Source organism: Carcharhinus amblyrhynchos, chromosome 27, assembly GCF_965287045.1.
Source record: "Carcharhinus amblyrhynchos chromosome 27, sCarAmb.v2.hapA, whole genome shotgun sequence".
NCBI classification, from domain to species: domain Eukaryota; kingdom Metazoa; phylum Chordata; class Chondrichthyes; order Carcharhiniformes; family Carcharhinidae; genus Carcharhinus; species Carcharhinus amblyrhynchos.
The window spans coordinates 6100555-6119366 of NC_137350.1; the positions used below are offsets into that span (position 1 = coordinate 6100555).

Sequence of the window (18812 nt, forward strand, 5' to 3'; positions counted from 1 at the left end):
ACAGACAGTGAGAGGATCAGCAGACAGACACACAGACAGTGAGAGGGATCAGCAGACAGACACACAGACAGTGAGGATCAGCAGACAGACACACAGACAGTGAGAGGGATCAGCAGACAGACACACAGACAGTGAGAGGGATCAGCAGACAGACACACAGACAGTGAGGATCAGCAGACAGACACACAGACAGTGAGAGGGATCAGCAGACAGACACACAGACAGTGAGAGGGATCAGCAGACAGACAGACAGTGAGAGGGATCAGCAGACAGACACACAGACAGTGAGAGGATCAGCAGACAGACACACAGACAGTGAGGATCAGCAGACAGACACAGAGACAGTGAGAGAGATCAGCAGACAGACACACAGACAGTGAGCGGGATCAGCAGACAGACACACAGACAGTGAGAGGATCAGCAGACAGACACAGAGACAGTGAGAGAGGTCAGCAGACAGACACACAGACAGTGAGAGGGATCAGCAGACAGACACACAGACAGAGGATCAGCAGACAGACACACAGACAGTGAGAGAGGTCAGCAGACAGACACACAGACAGTGAGAGGGATCAGCAGACAGATACACAGACAGTGAGGATCAGCAGACAGATACACAGACAGTGAGGATCAGCAGACAGACACACAGACAGTGAGGATCAGCAGACAGACACACAGACAGTGAGCGGGATCAGCAGACAGACACACAGACAGTGAGAGGGATCAGCAGACAGACACACAGACAGTAAGAGGATCAGCAGACAGACACACAGACAGTGAGAGGATCAGCAGACAGACACATAGACAGTGAGAGGGATCAGCAGACAGACACACAGACAGTGAGCGGGATCAGCAGACAGACACACAGTGAGAGGGATCAGCAGACAGATACACAGACAGTGAGAGGGATCCGCAGACAGATACACAGACAGTGAGAGGGATTAGGTGACAAATGTTACAAAGAGTGACACATACAAAAATGAAAACCAAGAGGGATATAAAAAGGAATCGAGAGAGTCAATGAGAAATAACCTGCACTACAGATTGAGAAATTACATGGGTCAGCGTATTGCAACAACCTCTAAAATTAATCTGGGATGGATCAGTTGTCCTTCATAAACACACCAATTACTGTGACAGTGCTGAGAAAGGCCCAGAGATTATGGATACACAAACTGAAGCTGATTTGCTTTATTTTTGGGACATGAAGAAAATGTATAACATTATGCCAAATAGCAAAATGACTGGTGAATATATTGAGGGTTGTTGCAGTGAACACCAGGCATATACTGACTGTCCACTTGACAAATGCTGCATCTCCTGTCTGAATGATGTACGAAACAGCCACAAAGAATTATGTAGTTACAACTTGGAGATGCCGCAGTTTATCTCAGGCATATGGAGCCTTTGTGCAGCAGCTATCACTCAAAACTCTCAAAATTCTAGCTCATGGAATAAAAGGGAAAAAAAAATCTGGACAAGATATTGGCCGAATGACAGGAAACAGAGTAGTGATAATTTATTGTTCTTCTGATTGGAGGAAGGTTTGAGATGGTGTTCCCCAGGGTCAGTATTGGGACCCATGGTCTTCCTGATAGATATAGAAATATCATATATATATATATATTAGCAATGTTGACAGTGGTGTTCAGGGCATGATTTCAAATTTGAAAATGATACCAAGATTGGAACTTCATAAGGACATGGATGTGTTGTTGAATTGAGCAGATGTGTGGCAGATCATTGCAGAGGATTGTAAGGTGATTGTAAGGAATGTGCAGAGACTGCTAAAAACAAAGGGAGAAACTCTAAAGGAAGTTCAGGGATGGAAACCTCGGTGTATATGTACACAAGTCATAGGAGTTGGCAGGGCATGTTAAGAGAGCAATTAAAGTATGTAGTAGACTTTATTAATAGGGACAAGAGTAAGGAAGTCATGTTGAACTTGTTCAAGACATTTGTTAGGCCTCATCTGGAACACTGAGTCCAGTTTTGGGCATCATACTTGAGGAGGGATGTGAAGGCACTGGAGGGAGAGTACAGAGGAGATTCACAAGAATGATTTCAGGGGTAAGGCACTGTCACTATGAGGATAGATTGGAGAGGTTGGGTTGTTTTCCTTGGAGAAAAGGGGGCTGAGAGGACATTGGACTGAGGTATTAAAGATCCTGAGGGCTATTGACAGGGTAAATAGTGAGAAGCTGTTCCCACTCAAGACAACATCAATAACTAGAGGGCACGGCTTTAAAATAATGGGTAAATGAAGTAAAAGTGATGCAACGAGAAATCTTCACCCAGAGGTTTGGAATCGGGAACAAACTTCCTGAGTGGTTGAGGCACTGATTGAGGTATTCAAAAGAGAATTGGATTGCTATCTGAAAAGAATGGCAACGTTATAGGGATAAAGCAAGGCAGTGGAAGTAGGTATTTTATTTTGGAGAGCCAGTGCAGACTCAATGGGCTGAATAGCCTCCTTCTGCACTGCAATGAATCTGAGATTATGTTTTCCTTCAACTTGAACACTGACCAGTATATTAATCTCATAAGAGTCAGGCCACAATTGTCAGAGTTCTGATGGACAAGAGGAGGAAGATGTAATTCTAGCTACAATTCATCTCCTACTGCCTTTTGCATGAATGGAAACTGCATGGAATAGGATCACATTTCAAGATTCAACAATTTGTTGTATTTATTTATCTGTGGAAACAGATGAAAAAAAAACAAATTACAAAGCACAATATAATTCATTCAGCTTAAGTAGAGCTAACTCCTCCTTTCCTGCTTGGTTCTGACTATGAAATAAAGTTTACGTAGTTTAAATCTACCTTCTAATGAGTGAACACTTGAGTGAATACAAGTTGCTCTAAGAACTGTCCAGAACGCATTCGCTCCAATTGGAAATTCTCCTCTAACAGTAGCTGTGGAGGATGTAAACATGTCACACTGATGCAGGACAATTCTTGAAGTTAGGGATATTGTCACAATTATAAATTGAAAATATTTAACAGTCAATGGATCAGGAAGCATTTGTGGAGAGGAAGGGAGGGTTAACACTTCTATCCTTTATTGTTGGATCTAGATGTGAGTTGTAGAAAATATTTTAAAGTTTATTCATTAGTGTCACAAGTAGGCTTACATTAACACTGCAATGAAGTTACTTGAAAATCCCCTTGTTGCCACACTCCAGTGCCTGTTCGGGTCACTGCACCTAACCAGCATGTCTTTTGGACTGTGGGAGAAAACCCATGCGGACTCCGCACAGTGATTCAAGCCAGGGATTGAACCTGCTAACCACTGTACCACCATGCTGCCAAGTGTACAGTTCATCATCGTTATTAATCCCTCACTTTGGTCAGCACAAAATACCAGCCCGCCCTCCCCTGCCCATCCATTCCCCCCCAAAAAAAATCACATTTTGTTTAAACCTGTGTGGTTTGTCCTGTTGGGAATTTTAATTGGAAGGTGCAGAAAAAAAATTCCCACAAAATGTGATGGAAATTAGTTCAACTCAGGCCTCCAAAAAAAAAACCAATCCAAAAAATGGAGTGCTTTATTGCAATATAAAAGTTTTGTTTTTATTAAGTCCATGCTTACCACACACATACCATGATTGATTCAATAACTTTCCATTTACTTAAATAAACTCCAGAACAAAAATATTCAGCAAACACCCTTTCCTTCAATCCACCTCATGTTATATTGCAGTATTGGACAAAATACAGTAGGTCCAGAACGCCAGGAGAAGCAAGTATGCGTAAGATGGCAATGGAAAGACCTTGGAATTCCCATCTAGAAACACAAAGATCAGCCAAAGCTGTACAATCACTAGTGAATATTGTAAGCAGAGGTCCACCATCCCAAGGAACAAATCCCAGAACAGAACTTGCCCTTTTCCACATACATGTAAAACTTTTCTCCGCTCAAATTAACAGAATACCCAGATTTACAGATGGTCACAGGCTCTGCATTTCCCCCCCAACCCTTTGGATGTTAGAAGGGACAGAGTACATCAACTCTGGGCATTGTCTCTTTTGGTCATTCTGTCTTGAAGGCGCCAACTCCCCCATCACCACCAAACCTCTAGTCTTGCAAACAGGTAATTAGTCTTTGCACGTGAATCTAAATTGAGGTTGAGGTTAACAAGCATCACTTCAGACCCCACTCAGCAGGGCCAATGGACAGTGGTCAGCAGCAGGTAGTCTGGCTGATAATTCTTCCTCTTGCCTCCACCAGCCCATGAGCCAAATTGTTGCTCCTACTGCCACCCTGGTCAAGACTAGCCACGATCTCGGCTGAAACCAGGACTCAAATCCAGGGCTATCAGGTTGATGTGACCTGGCCACACGTTGCTTCACCGAGTAAACTGTTCTAATCACACTGTCTCACGCACAGAACTTATCTTTCTCAACCTTCAAAAGTGTTTCCTTAAGGTTAAGCTCATGTATTAGTGTAGAATCTGATCCTTATTGGCATCGTAGCATTTAAACTGAATCACTCCACATTATAGGGTTTGGTTCTAGTTCAGTTGTTGGTTATAATGTTCTTCCTTGTTGACTTTGTAAATGCCTGGATTCCTGCATATGCCAGAAATACCCAGCTCAGTCTCTGTGGCAGCTGAGTTAATTAGGAGTGAAATCAGGATGGTCTTTTGCACACAAATGATAGTGGAAATCTGGAACTCCTTCCCTGACGAATGCCTATGAATTCTGCGTCAAAGATTGGTAGATTGGTGCTAGATACGGGATTTGGATCATAGGCAGGGAAAATGAAGTTGATTCACAGATCAGCCATGAACAATTGAATGACAGAATGAACTCAGAACTAAATGGCCTTTTCTGGGTTACTATGTTCCTAAATATAAGTGCTGTTGACTGGATTTGATCTGGGCATCATTCGCAGATCCCTAATTTTCACTTCACCTGTACCTCAGTTTGCAGTCACAGCCTATCTGGCTGTAGTAATATAAATCGGACTGACATTGTGACTTTCCCCTTCTGGGGAAATGTGGTAAGCAAATGCCACTGCTTTCACACAATACGTCAAGGAACTCTTATCAAAATACAAGTAGGCTTGGCAAACTAAAGGCGAGTCAGGAGTCTCCTAGGCTAAATGTTCATTAAATGGCTTAACATGAAAACATCTCAGTGTTAACTAAGTGCCAGATTTATTGTTATAGAGGCTGAACATTGCGGTCCAGTCCTGGGATGAAGACACTTTTTCAATCATAGGAAAAATACATTCATTTTCCATCTCCCTCTCAGACTGGGGGCATTAATAGATATCACATGTTGCCTCAGTGCGATGTTCAGCCATTGGACTGACTGATAACCTTAGCAGCAGTAATCAAGAAGGTGGTTGACTGGTGTGTGTATGTTCAGAGAAACAGCACATCTTACAGCTTCTCACTGTACACCTGAACATAAGCCTTCAAATTTCACACTAACAATCCCAGTAACTTTGGAAACCCAATACCAAAGTCATACAGCAAATCCTGAGGGGAGATCTTTCAGCTGGCTGCTGGTACCCAAGTGTCCCAAATGGACACAAATCAACATGTGAGATACTGGAAGATATCGTGTCAGCAAATTCAAATAAGTCCTTGTAAGGGACGGGGTCAGTAATACTAACTCAAAACACTGCCTTCAGGTGGCAAGTTCATGTGAAAGTCAGTCAGGAGTTGACTCTAGGTTCAGAGTGAATCTACAGCATTGAAGTGAAATAAAAAAAAAACAAAATTGGGCCAGAATTCTCCCATCCTGCTCGCCATGAGAATTGTAACAGGCGGGAGGCGGAACATGCAAAGGTCCACTGACCTTGGGCGGAAGTCTCTAGTTTAGAGGCGAGTGTGGCCGGAGAATCTCATCCTTGGTGTCATCCTTATTTGACAGGATTTTCTCAATGGGGAGGTGCAGTGCCATAAAATCATAGAAGCCCTACAGTACAGAAAGAGGCCATTCAGCCCATCAAGTCTGCACCAACCACAATCCACTCAGGCCCTACCCCATATTCCGACATATTTTACCCGCTAATCCCTTTAACCTACACATCTCAGGACACTAAGGGGCAATTTTTAGCATAGCCAATCAACCTAACCTACACATCTTTGGACTGTGGGAGGAAATCGGAGCACCCGGAGGAAACCCATGCAGACACGAGGAGAATGTGTAAACTCCACCCAGACAGTGACCCAAGCCGGGAATCGAACCCAGGTCCCTCGAGCTGTGAAGAAGCAGTGCTGACCACTGTGCTACCATGCCACCCAAATGCACCAAAATACTCTCCAGCCAGTAGTTTCCCGATCCCAGCATCTTTACTGACTACCAATAACCACTGTTGGCTCGTATGGAGTGCAGACCTCTTCAGTCGAACCAGTCCCAGGGAGAATGGTCAGAAAACAGGACTCTACTGCACTGCCTACTCACCAGCCATCACTGAGAGGATGGACAGAACAATGAGAGATTACTGGTGTCCTGCACTTGTGTGGTGTAACTATGTGTACATTTGGGAATCCCCACATGGTAGCTCCAGGCAATCCTATTATCATCGTCACTGGACTTTAGTAATTGGGAAATATACCAAAGACTGGGGGGAGGAGGAGTTTGCCCATGGCACACTTCCTGGATTGCTCAGGTGTTCTGGAGACAATTCCAACCGTGGATAATATTAAAATCCTTGGCTAAAATGTTTCTCACCTTTTAACTGGAGATGGCCTAGTATAAATGATTTGACAGCAGCAACACCCCCACCTACAGGCCAGTACTGTACTTTTCAACCTCCTCCAAATCTCTCTTCCTGTCTCCTATTTTAATGCAACTGTTACCCCGAGGTCTGGTTATAAGAATGATGCCCACTCTCTGATTTTAGGAGAACGTTGATTGGCTTTTCAATATGCTTATTATGCTTTTGCCTGACGCCCAAATCTGCTATTGCAGTAAGTTAGGGAGGAGGAGGTGGTAAAGACAAAAGCAAGGTGTGATGGAAAGTGGTCAGGTACAGTAAACATGGTCCAAACTGTTTCCTTCCAAGTGGAGGGCGCTGGGAACAAATGGAGCTCTCCTAGTGTGGCCTGCCCAAGGATTCAGCTCTCTTGCAAGCTGGCCAACAGCCGATCTGCCCTGAGCCTTGTCGAGCATTGCTCTCAATCACTAAGGGCTGCCTCATACTTGTAACAGGATTCTTCAACCCCCTCCAACAAAGGACTGAACCAAGTCACCCAAAGCTCACATGCTGTTCCCCCCCCCAGGCTGTTTGCCTGTGCAGTGAGTACCTGTATAACCTATCCAATTCACTAATGATGCCAGTTAGGCAGGGAAATTAGATCCTTCAATAATCTAATTCTGTAATTACAAATTGAGAAACCGCTGATAAATCTAACACACATCTACATAGATGACCATCTGGAAATTACGTGGTAAAATTATAAATCGGTGATAACATTACCACCCAAACTAGTCCAGCAAGCTCCTACTGGATTCCACTGCTGTGTGCTGCAAAGCTGCCCAAATCACCAGTTTGAACTCCACGTTTTAATTCTGAAGGGTTCAAATCCAGTCCTGTTTGAAGCTGATGCTTGGAGTGGGGTTGGACAAGATGACATTCGGCCCCAGTGCAGTTCACTGTAGTTTCATGCAGAATTGAGGAAGAGTAGTAGGGTAAAAGGAAGGAAAATGCATTTTGCTAGATCTTTTTTTCAAAAATGGCCAGTGTGGAGCTCACTGTATAAATTGCTTGTCGATTATTCGGGTGCCCTGAGGTTTTCTTTCTCTCTATTAAAACCAAACATTTCAATTTGATGTGGGTCTCCTCTCTCGCAAGACAGCAGCCGCCTCCTCCAAGTTATTTGCTGCTCCTACATTGCTTTCACTTTGATTTGCTTCATTTTCATTTGACGCTTCTCCAGCTTCTTCTGCTCCCGACGGAGAGCGGCTTCCTGCAACGAAGAGCAGACAATTAAACCCAACAACAGGGACAGAGGAAAAGGAAAATCTCTAGAAAATCAGTCACGTTTTACTGCCTGGGACATCCACCATATGGTGGCACAGTGGTTAGCACTGCTGCCCCACAGCACCAGGGACCCAGGTTCGATTCCCGGCTTCGGCCACTGTCTGTGTGGAGTTTGCAAATTCTCTGTGTCTGCGTGGGTTTCCTCCCACACTCCAAAGATGTGCGGGTTCGGTGGATCGGCCATGCGTAAATTGCCCCTTAGTGTGAAGGGGACTAGCTAGAATAAGTGCATGGGGTTGAGGGGATGGGGCCTGGGTGAGATTATGGTCAGTGCAGACTCGGTGGGCCGAATGGCCTCCTTCTGCACTGTAGGATCCTTTGAAAATTCCTGGTTTAATCTCGGCTGAAGCGAGGTGCAAACTGAGATTGGCCCCTTGCCTCTGCAACGGAGTTTCAACTTCCAATCCAGGTAGATGAACACATAGTCAAGGCTGACACTCAGACGAGAGGTTAAATTAAGAACTCATGAGCACATTGGGGTATTGGCAAAGATCCAATGGCTCTATTTTGAAGAATGTACCCAAGCCCATATTTATCACTCCATAAACATCATTTTGTGATTCTCACACAGCTGAATGTGGGACCTGGTCCGTTCAAAATTGGCTATCGCATTTTCGACAAGACAATACTGAAAAAAAAATGTACTCAATTGATGTGAAGCACTTTGGGTTGCCCTGAGGTTGGGAAAGGTGCTACATAGATATAAGTAATTGCGATGAAGGTACAGTTGGAGGAAGGGGATTGTTACTAAAGGCTACAATTGCTCACCTCAAGGATTAGCAACAGGGTCACCTGCAGATCCCAGAGGAGGATATACACGCTAGGCTGCCATGTCCCTTCACACAGTGCAGGAACAGTGACCAACCCCAGATAACTGGTGAGCAACAGTCACTTGTTCGCATTCAACCCATTGCCTCATCTTGACATCTAGCAGCTGCAGCAAGTTTCACTTTTCTCACCACAGAATCCCTACAGTGCAGAAGATGCCATTCAGCCCGTCGAGTCTGCATCGATGCGCTTACCGATGCCACGTGTCTTATCTAGGCCCTCTTTCCTGCCCTATCCTCGTAACCTCACACATTCCATGACCTAACATCTTGGGTACACTACAGGGCAATTTAACATGGCCAATCCACCTAACCTGCACACTTTTGGAGTGTGGGAGGAAACCCATCCAGACACTGGGAGAACATGCAAAATCCACGCAGTCACCCAAGGCCTGAATTGAACCCAGGTCCCTGGCGCTGTGAGGCAGCAGTGCTAGTCACTGTACTGCCCAATGAATGGGTGGCATGAGTGGGATTGGACTGTTCACTAAGTCACTCAATCTTGAATGGGAATTCAGGCAATACTTGATTCCTATACTGAGGAAAGGTGTCATCTGTTTAAGTGGATGTAAAAGATCCAATGGCACCACTGGAAGCAGGACTGGGATTTCGCCAATATTCCTCAGCTGACAGCACCAAAATGCTACTTTGGGACCTTGCTGTGTGCGGGTTCATTTGTTGTGAAGAATTTAGGGGCAGTGTTGAGATGAGGTGTTGTGTGACTACAAATTCTCTCTTTAAAATCCATCCAATTGACTGAAGTCAAACAGTGCAAAATAAAACATCATCCCATGATTGAATATTCCAGGGCTTTCTGAGGGAAGATTCGCCTACCCCCAGCCCCCTTGTATTTTCAGGCCAAATATTTTCATACCTCAAGCCGGCGCTGTTTCTCTGGGTCCTCTTCATTCATAATCCTTTCTTTCTCTGCTCGCTTTTTCTCCTCCCTGCGTGTTTGTGCAGCTTCTTGACGCTGTGCGTGCGTCATCTTCAGAAAGTTCTCCTCCACACGAGCACGATTTTTATCAGCTTTCATCTTACCCTGGCAGTTGTGGTAGAATAAAAGGGAATCAGCACACTTACTTTGTACAGTCACTTGCACACAGCACCAGGGAATGAGGGAAAGGGAAGCACAAGGGAGAAGGATGATAGAAAGGAAAATGCGCAAGTTGGCCATTAGAGCGATAAAGTGATAATGTACCAAATTTTAAACTGGCTAAGTGGTCCCCGACATCCTCAAACCTGCAGTAACCATTGTCACTGCAAGGTGGGTGGAGGCAATAGAAAATTGGACTGTGATGGAAGCAGAGTTGAGACGAACAAGGGAATCTAGTAAATTGGCATCTCCAATCTAACAAAATACTAGGTGGCTGTTAAAGCAGTCAGTCTCCCTGGGGCAGCTATTCAACGTGAAACTCCAGTATGCAGAGCGAACTGGCCACAAAGCAAAACATACACACACAATGTGTTCTCACCTCTCTGTTCAGACGGTATTTCTTTGCCTTGTCAATGCTGTAAATAACCATGTTCATTAACGGAAGCAAGGACTCCATGTCCTTTGGAGAAGTGTTGCCAATTCCAGGCACTGCGCAGAATTAACAAAAAAAAAGGCCCAACATCAATCATTCTGCACAGCCACAAACAGGTTCACGGATCAAAGAAACAAAACTGGGCTGAATGAAGCTCAGGACAAGGCTGACCTCCCTGCACCCTTCAGAATCACTGCTTCATAATGCAAAGAGTACAAAGCTATTGCATACAATATTCCACCTATTGTTCCCATTTCACATCCCGTAAGTTATATTCTCTGCATAGGTTCACTCCTCCCCAACGTGCCTTGAATCAAGACTTACCATTAAATGTAAACATTAGTGTCTTTTTAGTGTCAGGCAGCTTGAGGGGTTGACCCTCTCTAAACAAAAAGCAGGAAAAGAAAAGAATTAAAGAGGCGCAGACAAAGCTTCCTCCTGATTGTGAGGACAGGCAACAAATATTATAGAATATTACACACACAGTCGAACAATAAATAAATGGTTAATAAAGATATTCATTTAACGCCCCAACAGTTCATTACTCTTCCCCAACACAAACTGCAAGGTTTAAGAGGTGTTTGATAGCCGTTGCTGTTGTCAGCTTTGCACTACAGGTGTTGGTGATTTTATTCTCCATCACTTTCTTAGACGTTGAGGTAGCTGCACTCAGACAAATGTCGTCAAGGGACAGCCTGCTCCCGGATGGTGCCTGCTCTCTTAGGTTCACATTACATAGTGTCATCCAGCTCCTCACCCAAACAACATGAGCCCAGAACCCCACACACAGTGCCCAGTGTCACCAGGAAACCTGGCTAATTGATTCCACTCTAGGTGAGGAATTCAGAGGATAACAGAAATGCCCCACCTCTGCCCCAGGTTTATTCAGCAAAGACCCACCAACAGCAGAGGATCACCTTGGTTCCAGCATCCATAACACGAAGGAGTCAACACTCATCAGAGATATTATGATGCCAGGAACATTGTGAGGGAGAGTCATAGAGTCTTACTTGTCCATGCCACCCTGTTTTTAATCATTAAACTGGTCCCAATTGCCTGCATTTGACCCGTATTTCTCTATAAACCATCTTACCCATACAAATGTCTAAATACTTTTTAAAAGACAAAAATTGTACCCACCTCTACTACTACCTCTGGCAGCTTGTTCCAGACACTCCCCACCCTGTGTGAAAAAATTCTACCCCCGGAACATTTTGTATCTCTCACCTTAAACCTATGCCCTCTAGTTTTGGACTACCTACCTTTGGGAAAAGATGTTGACTGTCTAATCAATGCCCCTCATTATTTTATAGACCTCTGTAAGATCACCCCTAAGCCTCCTACGCTCCAGGGAAAAAAGTCCCAGTCTATCCAACCTCTCCTTATAATTCAAACCATCAAATCCTGATAGCACTCCAGTAAACCTTTTCTACACTCTTTCTAGTTTAATAATATCGTTTCTATAATAGGGTGACCAGAACTGTACACAGTATTCTAAGTGTGGCCTTATAACAATTTCAACAAGGCGTCCCAACTCCTATATTCACTGTTCTAACCAATGAAATCAACGTGATGATTAGGCATCAAGCACGTCTGCACAGGGACAGAGAGATAACATGGAAGATTATTCATAAATGTGACCACATCAGGGGCCCACATGATTAGGGCCTCTGATTATTTACATTACCCAGGCTCCAACCGCCCACCCCCTGCATCCTATCCCAAAGGCTCCAAATACTTCTTTAACATTCTACCAGGCTCTGCATAACCTCACGACCACGCACATCACCCCCCCCTGCCCCCACCACCACGTCTAATCCAGAATATTATTCCTGCAATTAGGATTTCCCATCGATATCAGAAACATTTGATATTTACAAAGTGAGCAGCTATATTAATGATACCCACTCTTGAATAATTTTAGCCCCAGAGAACTGGTCTGAGAAATGAACAGACTCAATCTTGTCGGCATGATTTGACAGGAAGTGCACCATCTGGTAACAGAAAGAGAGAAGGTCAAACATTTCAGCACAGAATGAACCTGGACAGAGCTGCACTGGTATCATTTACATCAACATACATTACTGAACAGAAACATGGATGGACTAGAAAGTGAGCTGCATGGCTGACTTCGAGGTGTCAGCTACGTAATAGGGTTCACATTGTCCTTTCATCATTTTAACCGGGGCACAAAATTTCAGTGTGATAAATCAACTGGGACACATCTTTGGCAGAGTTAAGAGTCATAAGATTCCAGGCCCTAATTGGCAAGAAGTCACAAAATGGAGAGAGAGCTGCAGGAAACCAGCCATAACACAATAGCTTAGGGCAGAGCCCCATTGATGGGAACATGTAGAGGGAGCTTTACTCTGTATCTAACCCCATTATATACTTGTCCTGGCTGTGTTTGATGGGGAGTCTAGAGGGAGTTTTACTTTGTATCTAACCCTGTGCTGTACCTGTCCTGGGAGTATTTGATAGAGGGAACTTTATTCTGTATCTAACATGAACTGTACCTGTCCTGGGGACAGTGTAGAGGGAGCTTTATTCTGTATCTAACACGAACTGTACCCATCCTGGGAGTGTTTGATGGAGACAGTGTAGAGGGAGCTTTACTTTCTATCTAACCTGGTGTTGTACCTGTTTTGGAGTGTTTAATGAGGACAGTGTAGAGGGAGCTTTATTCTGTATCTAACACGAGCTGTACCTGTCCTAAGAGCGTTTGAAACAAAAAACAAAATACTCCTAATATTGGAATTCTGAATAAAAATAGCAAATGTTGGAAACATTCAGCAGGTGAGCTGCTGCAGAGAAAGGGAGGATTAATATTTCAATACCAGTTTTTATTTCTGCATATGTTTGACCTGGATACAAGTTAAATAAAGTGGAAAATGTTTAAATAATCATCACTAGCTCATACACATACACATGCAAAACTAAACACCTTCCCGCACCGTGGAGACCAATTATATTCCTTTACCACCAGCTTAGCGGATATCCGAGGCTGTGGCAGACAAATGTTGCTGAATTCATACCAAATTCAGTGACAAATTTCACTAATGTTTACAAAGTCTCACCATTCCTCAATTCACACACTCACCCTGTTGTCCAGGATTCCCTCTGTGACCTCGCCCATCTCTGACAGCATCGAGAGTGAATCAGGAAGCCCAAACTTAATCCCTGACTTGGGCTTATCGCTGCAGAACTCACTCTAGAAAAGAAAGTGGAGGGTTTATATCTCCTTGATTAACAGCGATCGCAGTTCCCCAAATCAAGGCTGGAGGAGCAGCAGTTGTTCGAGCAGCAAGCTATCCATCACAATGGAAATTAAACAGACTTTAATCAGGAATGTGTTCACAGCAACCTGACTCCCTGCCATTGCTGGAGTCACAGTGAGAAAAGCCTAGATTAAATTCAGGTTCTGATTTCCCACAGTGGTTACAGTCGGTCAGAAAGCTCTGGGATGCATTTTCACTGCTAAGCACAAGTGCCTAATGTCGATAGTTATCTGTTTGCAGTCTGTGCTTTTTCTAAGAACGAAAGATCAGTCATTGCAATGATTTCCACGCTCTCCCCCATCGGAAAATACTTAGATACTCAGCGATCTATTAAACTCTATCACTAAGAACAGGAGGCCACTTGGGCCTCCCAGGCTGCCCTCTGCAATCAAATTCCATCATGACTGATCTGCTCCACGACTCAGTATTTCTGCCTTTGCTCCCATCTCAACAACTTTACCAACAAAAAAAAAATCTGTTGGTCTCTGTCTTGAAAGCATTTAACTGTCAGCAATGTTCTATCAGTTAAAATGTGTAAACATCACAATTTAATCATTCACATATCAGTGACATACACCATGGGGCAAACCCCATGAGCTCATGCTCGTCTTGCCACACTGTACAGGATCCTCGTGAAGAATAACAGCCTCTCATCACATACCAAATCCTGCATCTCCTTTTGCATCCGGACCATGGCCTTCCGTGATCCAATGGCAAACACATACGTATCCATGTCTTCCTCGTTCATTGTCACTTTGATTTGCTATAGAAGGAATCACAAAAAGCTCTTATTCCCATCACTTCATTAAACAAAAGCACTTTGTGCAACAAACCGAGGAAGTGAGAGAAAGCAGACAGAAAGCGAAGTAGAGAAACAAAAGCAGAAGCCAGAGTGAGAGCGTGTGCCAGACCGCAAGAGGGGGAGAGTGCACCATGGAGAGAAGGCAGAAGGGACACCCCAAGGCCAAACACAGAGAGACTCAGGGCCAAACACAGAGAGAGGCTCTAAAAAACTGGAAATGCTGACACGGTCAGCTTTGAAATATCAGGAGGGCTAAGAGCCAGTTGCATCAACACTCTGACTCCTGTTTTTCCAGTCACTGCCTGACCTAACCTCACCTTGGTCATTCTTTTATTTCTCACGTAAGAGTAAAAAGCCTGGGGATCTTGTTGATCTGACTTGCCAAGCAATTCTCATGCCCCCTCCTAGCTATCCTAAGCCCTTTTTTCAAACTCATTCCTTGCTACCTTGTAACCCTCATGCAACACAACTGAACCTTGTTTTCTCATCCTTACATATGCTTGAACTAGCTGGGAAACAGGCTGAGGGGGAAAGAAATCCAGGAGTGATACCAAGGGGTTGGTAATCTGAGCAGGAAGACACAAGAGAAGGAAACAAAGATAGAGGTAAAAGAAAAGTAGAAAGCTTAAGTGGAAGTCAGAGGAAAGAAAGGCTAGCAGCAAATAGTGGCATAGTACAAAAAACTTTGTAAAAATGTTAAAAAGACAAGACAAAAGGCATTGTAACTGAACCCACAGAACATTCACAATAAGGTAGATGAATTAACAGTGCAGACTGAGGAAAAAGGAAGCGTATGTAAGGATGAGAAAACAAGGTTTAGTTGGGTCGCTTGAGGGTTACAAGGTAGCTAGGAATGAGTTAAAAAAAGGGCTTAGGAGAGCTAGGAGGGGGTATGAGAAGTCCTTGGCGGGTCAGATCAAGGAAAACCACAAGGCTTTTTACTCTTATGTGAGAAATAAAAGAATGACCAGAGTGAGGTTAAGGTCGGTCAAGGATAGTAGTGGGAACATAAGAACATAACGGGCAGGAGTAGGCCATCCAGCCCTTTGAGCCTGCCCCACCATTCAATAAGATCACGGCTGATCTGTCGTGGCTCAGTTCCACATTCCCGCCCTCTCCCCATAACCCTTAATCCCCTCTCTTATCAAAAACCCATCAACCCGCGTCTTAAAAATATTTAGCGAGGTAGCCTCCACCACTTCAACGGACAGAGAATTCCAGAGATTCACCACCCTTTGAGTGAAGAAGTTCCTCCTCAACTCCGATCTAAACCCCCCCCCCCCCGCCCCGCCCCCTTTATCTTGAGGCTGTGCCCCCTAGTCCTACTATCCTTTCTGAGCGGGAAGAGTCTCTCCACCTCTATCCTATCCATCCCATTCATCATCTTATACGTCTCAATGAGATCTCCCCTCATTCTTCTAAACTCTAACGAGTAAAAGCCTAGTTTATTCAGCCTCTCCTCATAGCTCAACCCCCTCAACTCCGGTATCAGCCTAGTAAACCTCCTCTGCACTCCCTCCAAGGCCAAAATATCCTTGCGTAAGTACGGCGCCCAAAACTGCACACAGTACTCCAGCTGCGGCCTCACCAATGCCCTATACAGCCGCAACAAGACCTCCCTACTTTTATATTCAATCCCCCTCGCTATGAAGGCCAGCATCCCATTCGCCTTCCTGACCACCTGCTGCACCTGCAAGCTGGGTTTTTGCGACTCATGCACAAGGACCCCAAGGTCCCTCTGCACTGTCACTTGCTGCAGTTTTTCTCCACGTAAGTAATAATCCTTCCTACCATTATTCCTACCAAAGTGGACCACCTTGCACTTGCCAACATTAAATTCCATTTGCCATTTCCTGGCCCATTCGCCCAGCCTATATAGATCCTTCTGTAGACTCTCCACACCCTCCGCACAATTTGCCGTTCCACTAATCTTGGTGTCATCAGCAAATTTTGACACCCTACACTCGGTTCCCTCCTCCAGATCATCTATATAAATGGTAAATAGCTGAGGCCCCAGCACCGACCCCTGGGGCACTCCACTAGTCACCATCTGCCAATCCGAATAGCACCCATTGACCCCCACTCTCTGCCTCCTATTTGACAACCAATCCTCTATCCACGCTAACACCCTACCCCCAACTCCATGTCCCCTGACCTTCTGCAATAACCTCTTGTGAGGTACCTTGTCAAACGCCTTCTGAAAATCAAGAAAGACCACATCCACCGGCTCTCCTCTATCCACCGCCCTAGACACATCCTCATAGAACTCCAGTAAATTTGTCAGACACAACTTCCCTTTAACGAAACCATGCTGCATCTGCTCTATCAAGCAATTCCTCTCAAGGTGCCTCGCTATTTCCTCCTTGATGACGAATTCTAACATTTTACCTACCACAGACGTTAAACTAACCGGCCTATAATTCCCCACCTTTTGCCTGGCACCCTTCTTAAACAACGGCGTAACATTAGCCGCTTTCCAATCTTCCGGCACTTCCCCGGAATCCAGCGACGTCTGGAAAATAACCACCAAAGCATCCACTATCACCTCCGTCATTTCTTTCAGAACCCTCGGATGCATTCCATCCGGTCCTGGCGACTTGTCCACAATCAGCCCCTCCAGTCTGTCGAGCACCGCCTCTCTCGTAACAGTAATGTCATTAAGACCCTCCAGTCCTACCAGCTTTCCATCTCTAACACCCGGCAAATTATTCACATCCTCCTCCGTGAAGACAGAAACAAAAAAGTTATTCAGGGCCTCAGCCATATCCCCATCCCCTACCACTAAGTCCCCCTTCTCATCCTCTAAGGGACCAACGTTCACCCTAGCCAGCCTCTTCCTTTTTATATATTTATAAAAACTCTTGCTATCCTTTTTTATATTAAGCGCTAGCCCAGCTTCGTAGGTTCTCCTGCCCTTCTTTATCAACTTCTTTGTCAATCTTTGTTGACATTTAAACCTCTCCCAATCCTCTTCTCGCCCACTACTCTTAGCTACTCTAAACGCCTCCGCTTTTAATTTAACACTTTCCTTCACCTCCTTCGTTATCCACGGCTTATTACCTCTCCTCCTACTGTCCTTTTTGACCATCGGAATAAATTTCCGCTGAGCACCAAGAAAGATCTCCTTAAAGATCCTCCACTGCTCCTCAGCAGAACTACCTTCCAACGCGCTCCCCCAGTCCACATTCGCCAATTCTTCTCTCATCCTACCGTACTCCCCTCTGTTCAAACAAAGGACGCGTGTCCGGGAACCCACTTTCTCCTCCTCCATCTGCACCAGAAACTCCACCATACAATGATCACTCTCCCCAAGAGGATCCTTCACCGCAAGGTCCCTAATTCTACCCGCCTCATTACATAACACCAGATCCAAGATAGCTCGCTCCCTCGTCGGCTCCAACACACACTGTTCCAGGAAACTATCCCAGCAGCATTCCAAGAACTCCTCCTCGAGCCCACCGCGTCCAACATGGGTCGACCAATCTATATGTAGATTGAAATCCCCCATAACTACGGCCGTCCCATTCCTGCACGCCGCACTTATTTGCGCGTTAACAGCCCGCCCCACCTCCAGATCATTATTCGGGGGCCTATAGACGACACCCACCAGCGTCTTCCTCCCTTTGCTGTTCCTAATCTCTACCCACAACAATTCCGCTTTCTGCTCCTTGGCTCCAATATCATCCCTTGCTACCACCCTGATGCTATCCTTAATCAGCAGAGCTACGCACCCCCCTTTTCCCTCCCATTATGACCATTTGAACTTGTGCATGGAGTCAGAAAAGATAGGGAGGCATTAAATGAATACTTTCTTCAGTGTTCACTAAGGAGGGGGGGCCATGCTTTTGAGGATGAATGTGTGATACAGGCTTATAGGATGGAGGAGGTAGATGTTCTGAGGGAAGGTGAATTAGCATTTTTGAAAAACCTGAGGGTTTATAAGTCCCCTGGGCCAGATGGGATACTTTGGAAGGCAAGGGATGAGATTGTGGAGCCTTTAGCTTTGACCTTTGGGTCCTCACTGTCCACAGGGATTGTGCCAGAGGACTGGAGAGTGGCAAATGTTGTTCTTCTCTTCAAGAAAGGAAATAGGAGCGGCCCTGGTAATTATAGGCCAGTTAGTCTTACTTCGGTGGTCAGTAAGTTAATGGAAAAGGTCCTGAGGGATAGGATTTATGACCATTTGGAAAGTTGTCATGATGTGGAGATGCCGGCGTTGGACTGGGGTAAAACAGAAAGAAATTCCACAACACCAGCTTAAAGGCCAACAAGAACTCCCAGCCACCTGACGAAGGGACAGCCTGTTCCGAAAGCTTGCAGCTTTTGCTACAAATAAACTTGTTGGACTTTAAGCTGGTGTTGTGGGATTTCT

At 45.0% G+C, this 18812-nt stretch overlaps 1 protein-coding gene across 1 annotated transcript in view; it reads right to left on the reverse strand.

The window, feature by feature from the left end:
- Positions 1 to 2671: 2671 nt before the first annotated feature.
- ccdc47 (coiled-coil domain containing 47) overlaps positions 2672 to 18812 on the reverse strand; it is a 40952-nt gene continuing 24811 nt past the window's right edge. Inside the window, exons 7-13 of the mRNA XM_080213448.1 lie at positions 14300 to 14401; positions 13461 to 13571; positions 12269 to 12354; positions 10685 to 10743; positions 10307 to 10416; positions 9706 to 9873; positions 2672 to 7930 (exon numbers count right to left, since the gene is read on the reverse strand). Coding sequence (XP_080069574.1) covers positions 7850 to 7930; positions 9706 to 9873; positions 10307 to 10416; positions 10685 to 10743; positions 12269 to 12354; positions 13461 to 13571; positions 14300 to 14401 — 717 coding nt within the window. The 3' untranslated portion in view covers positions 2672 to 7849. The remainder of the gene's footprint in view (positions 7931 to 9705; positions 9874 to 10306; positions 10417 to 10684; positions 10744 to 12268; positions 12355 to 13460; positions 13572 to 14299; positions 14402 to 18812) is intronic.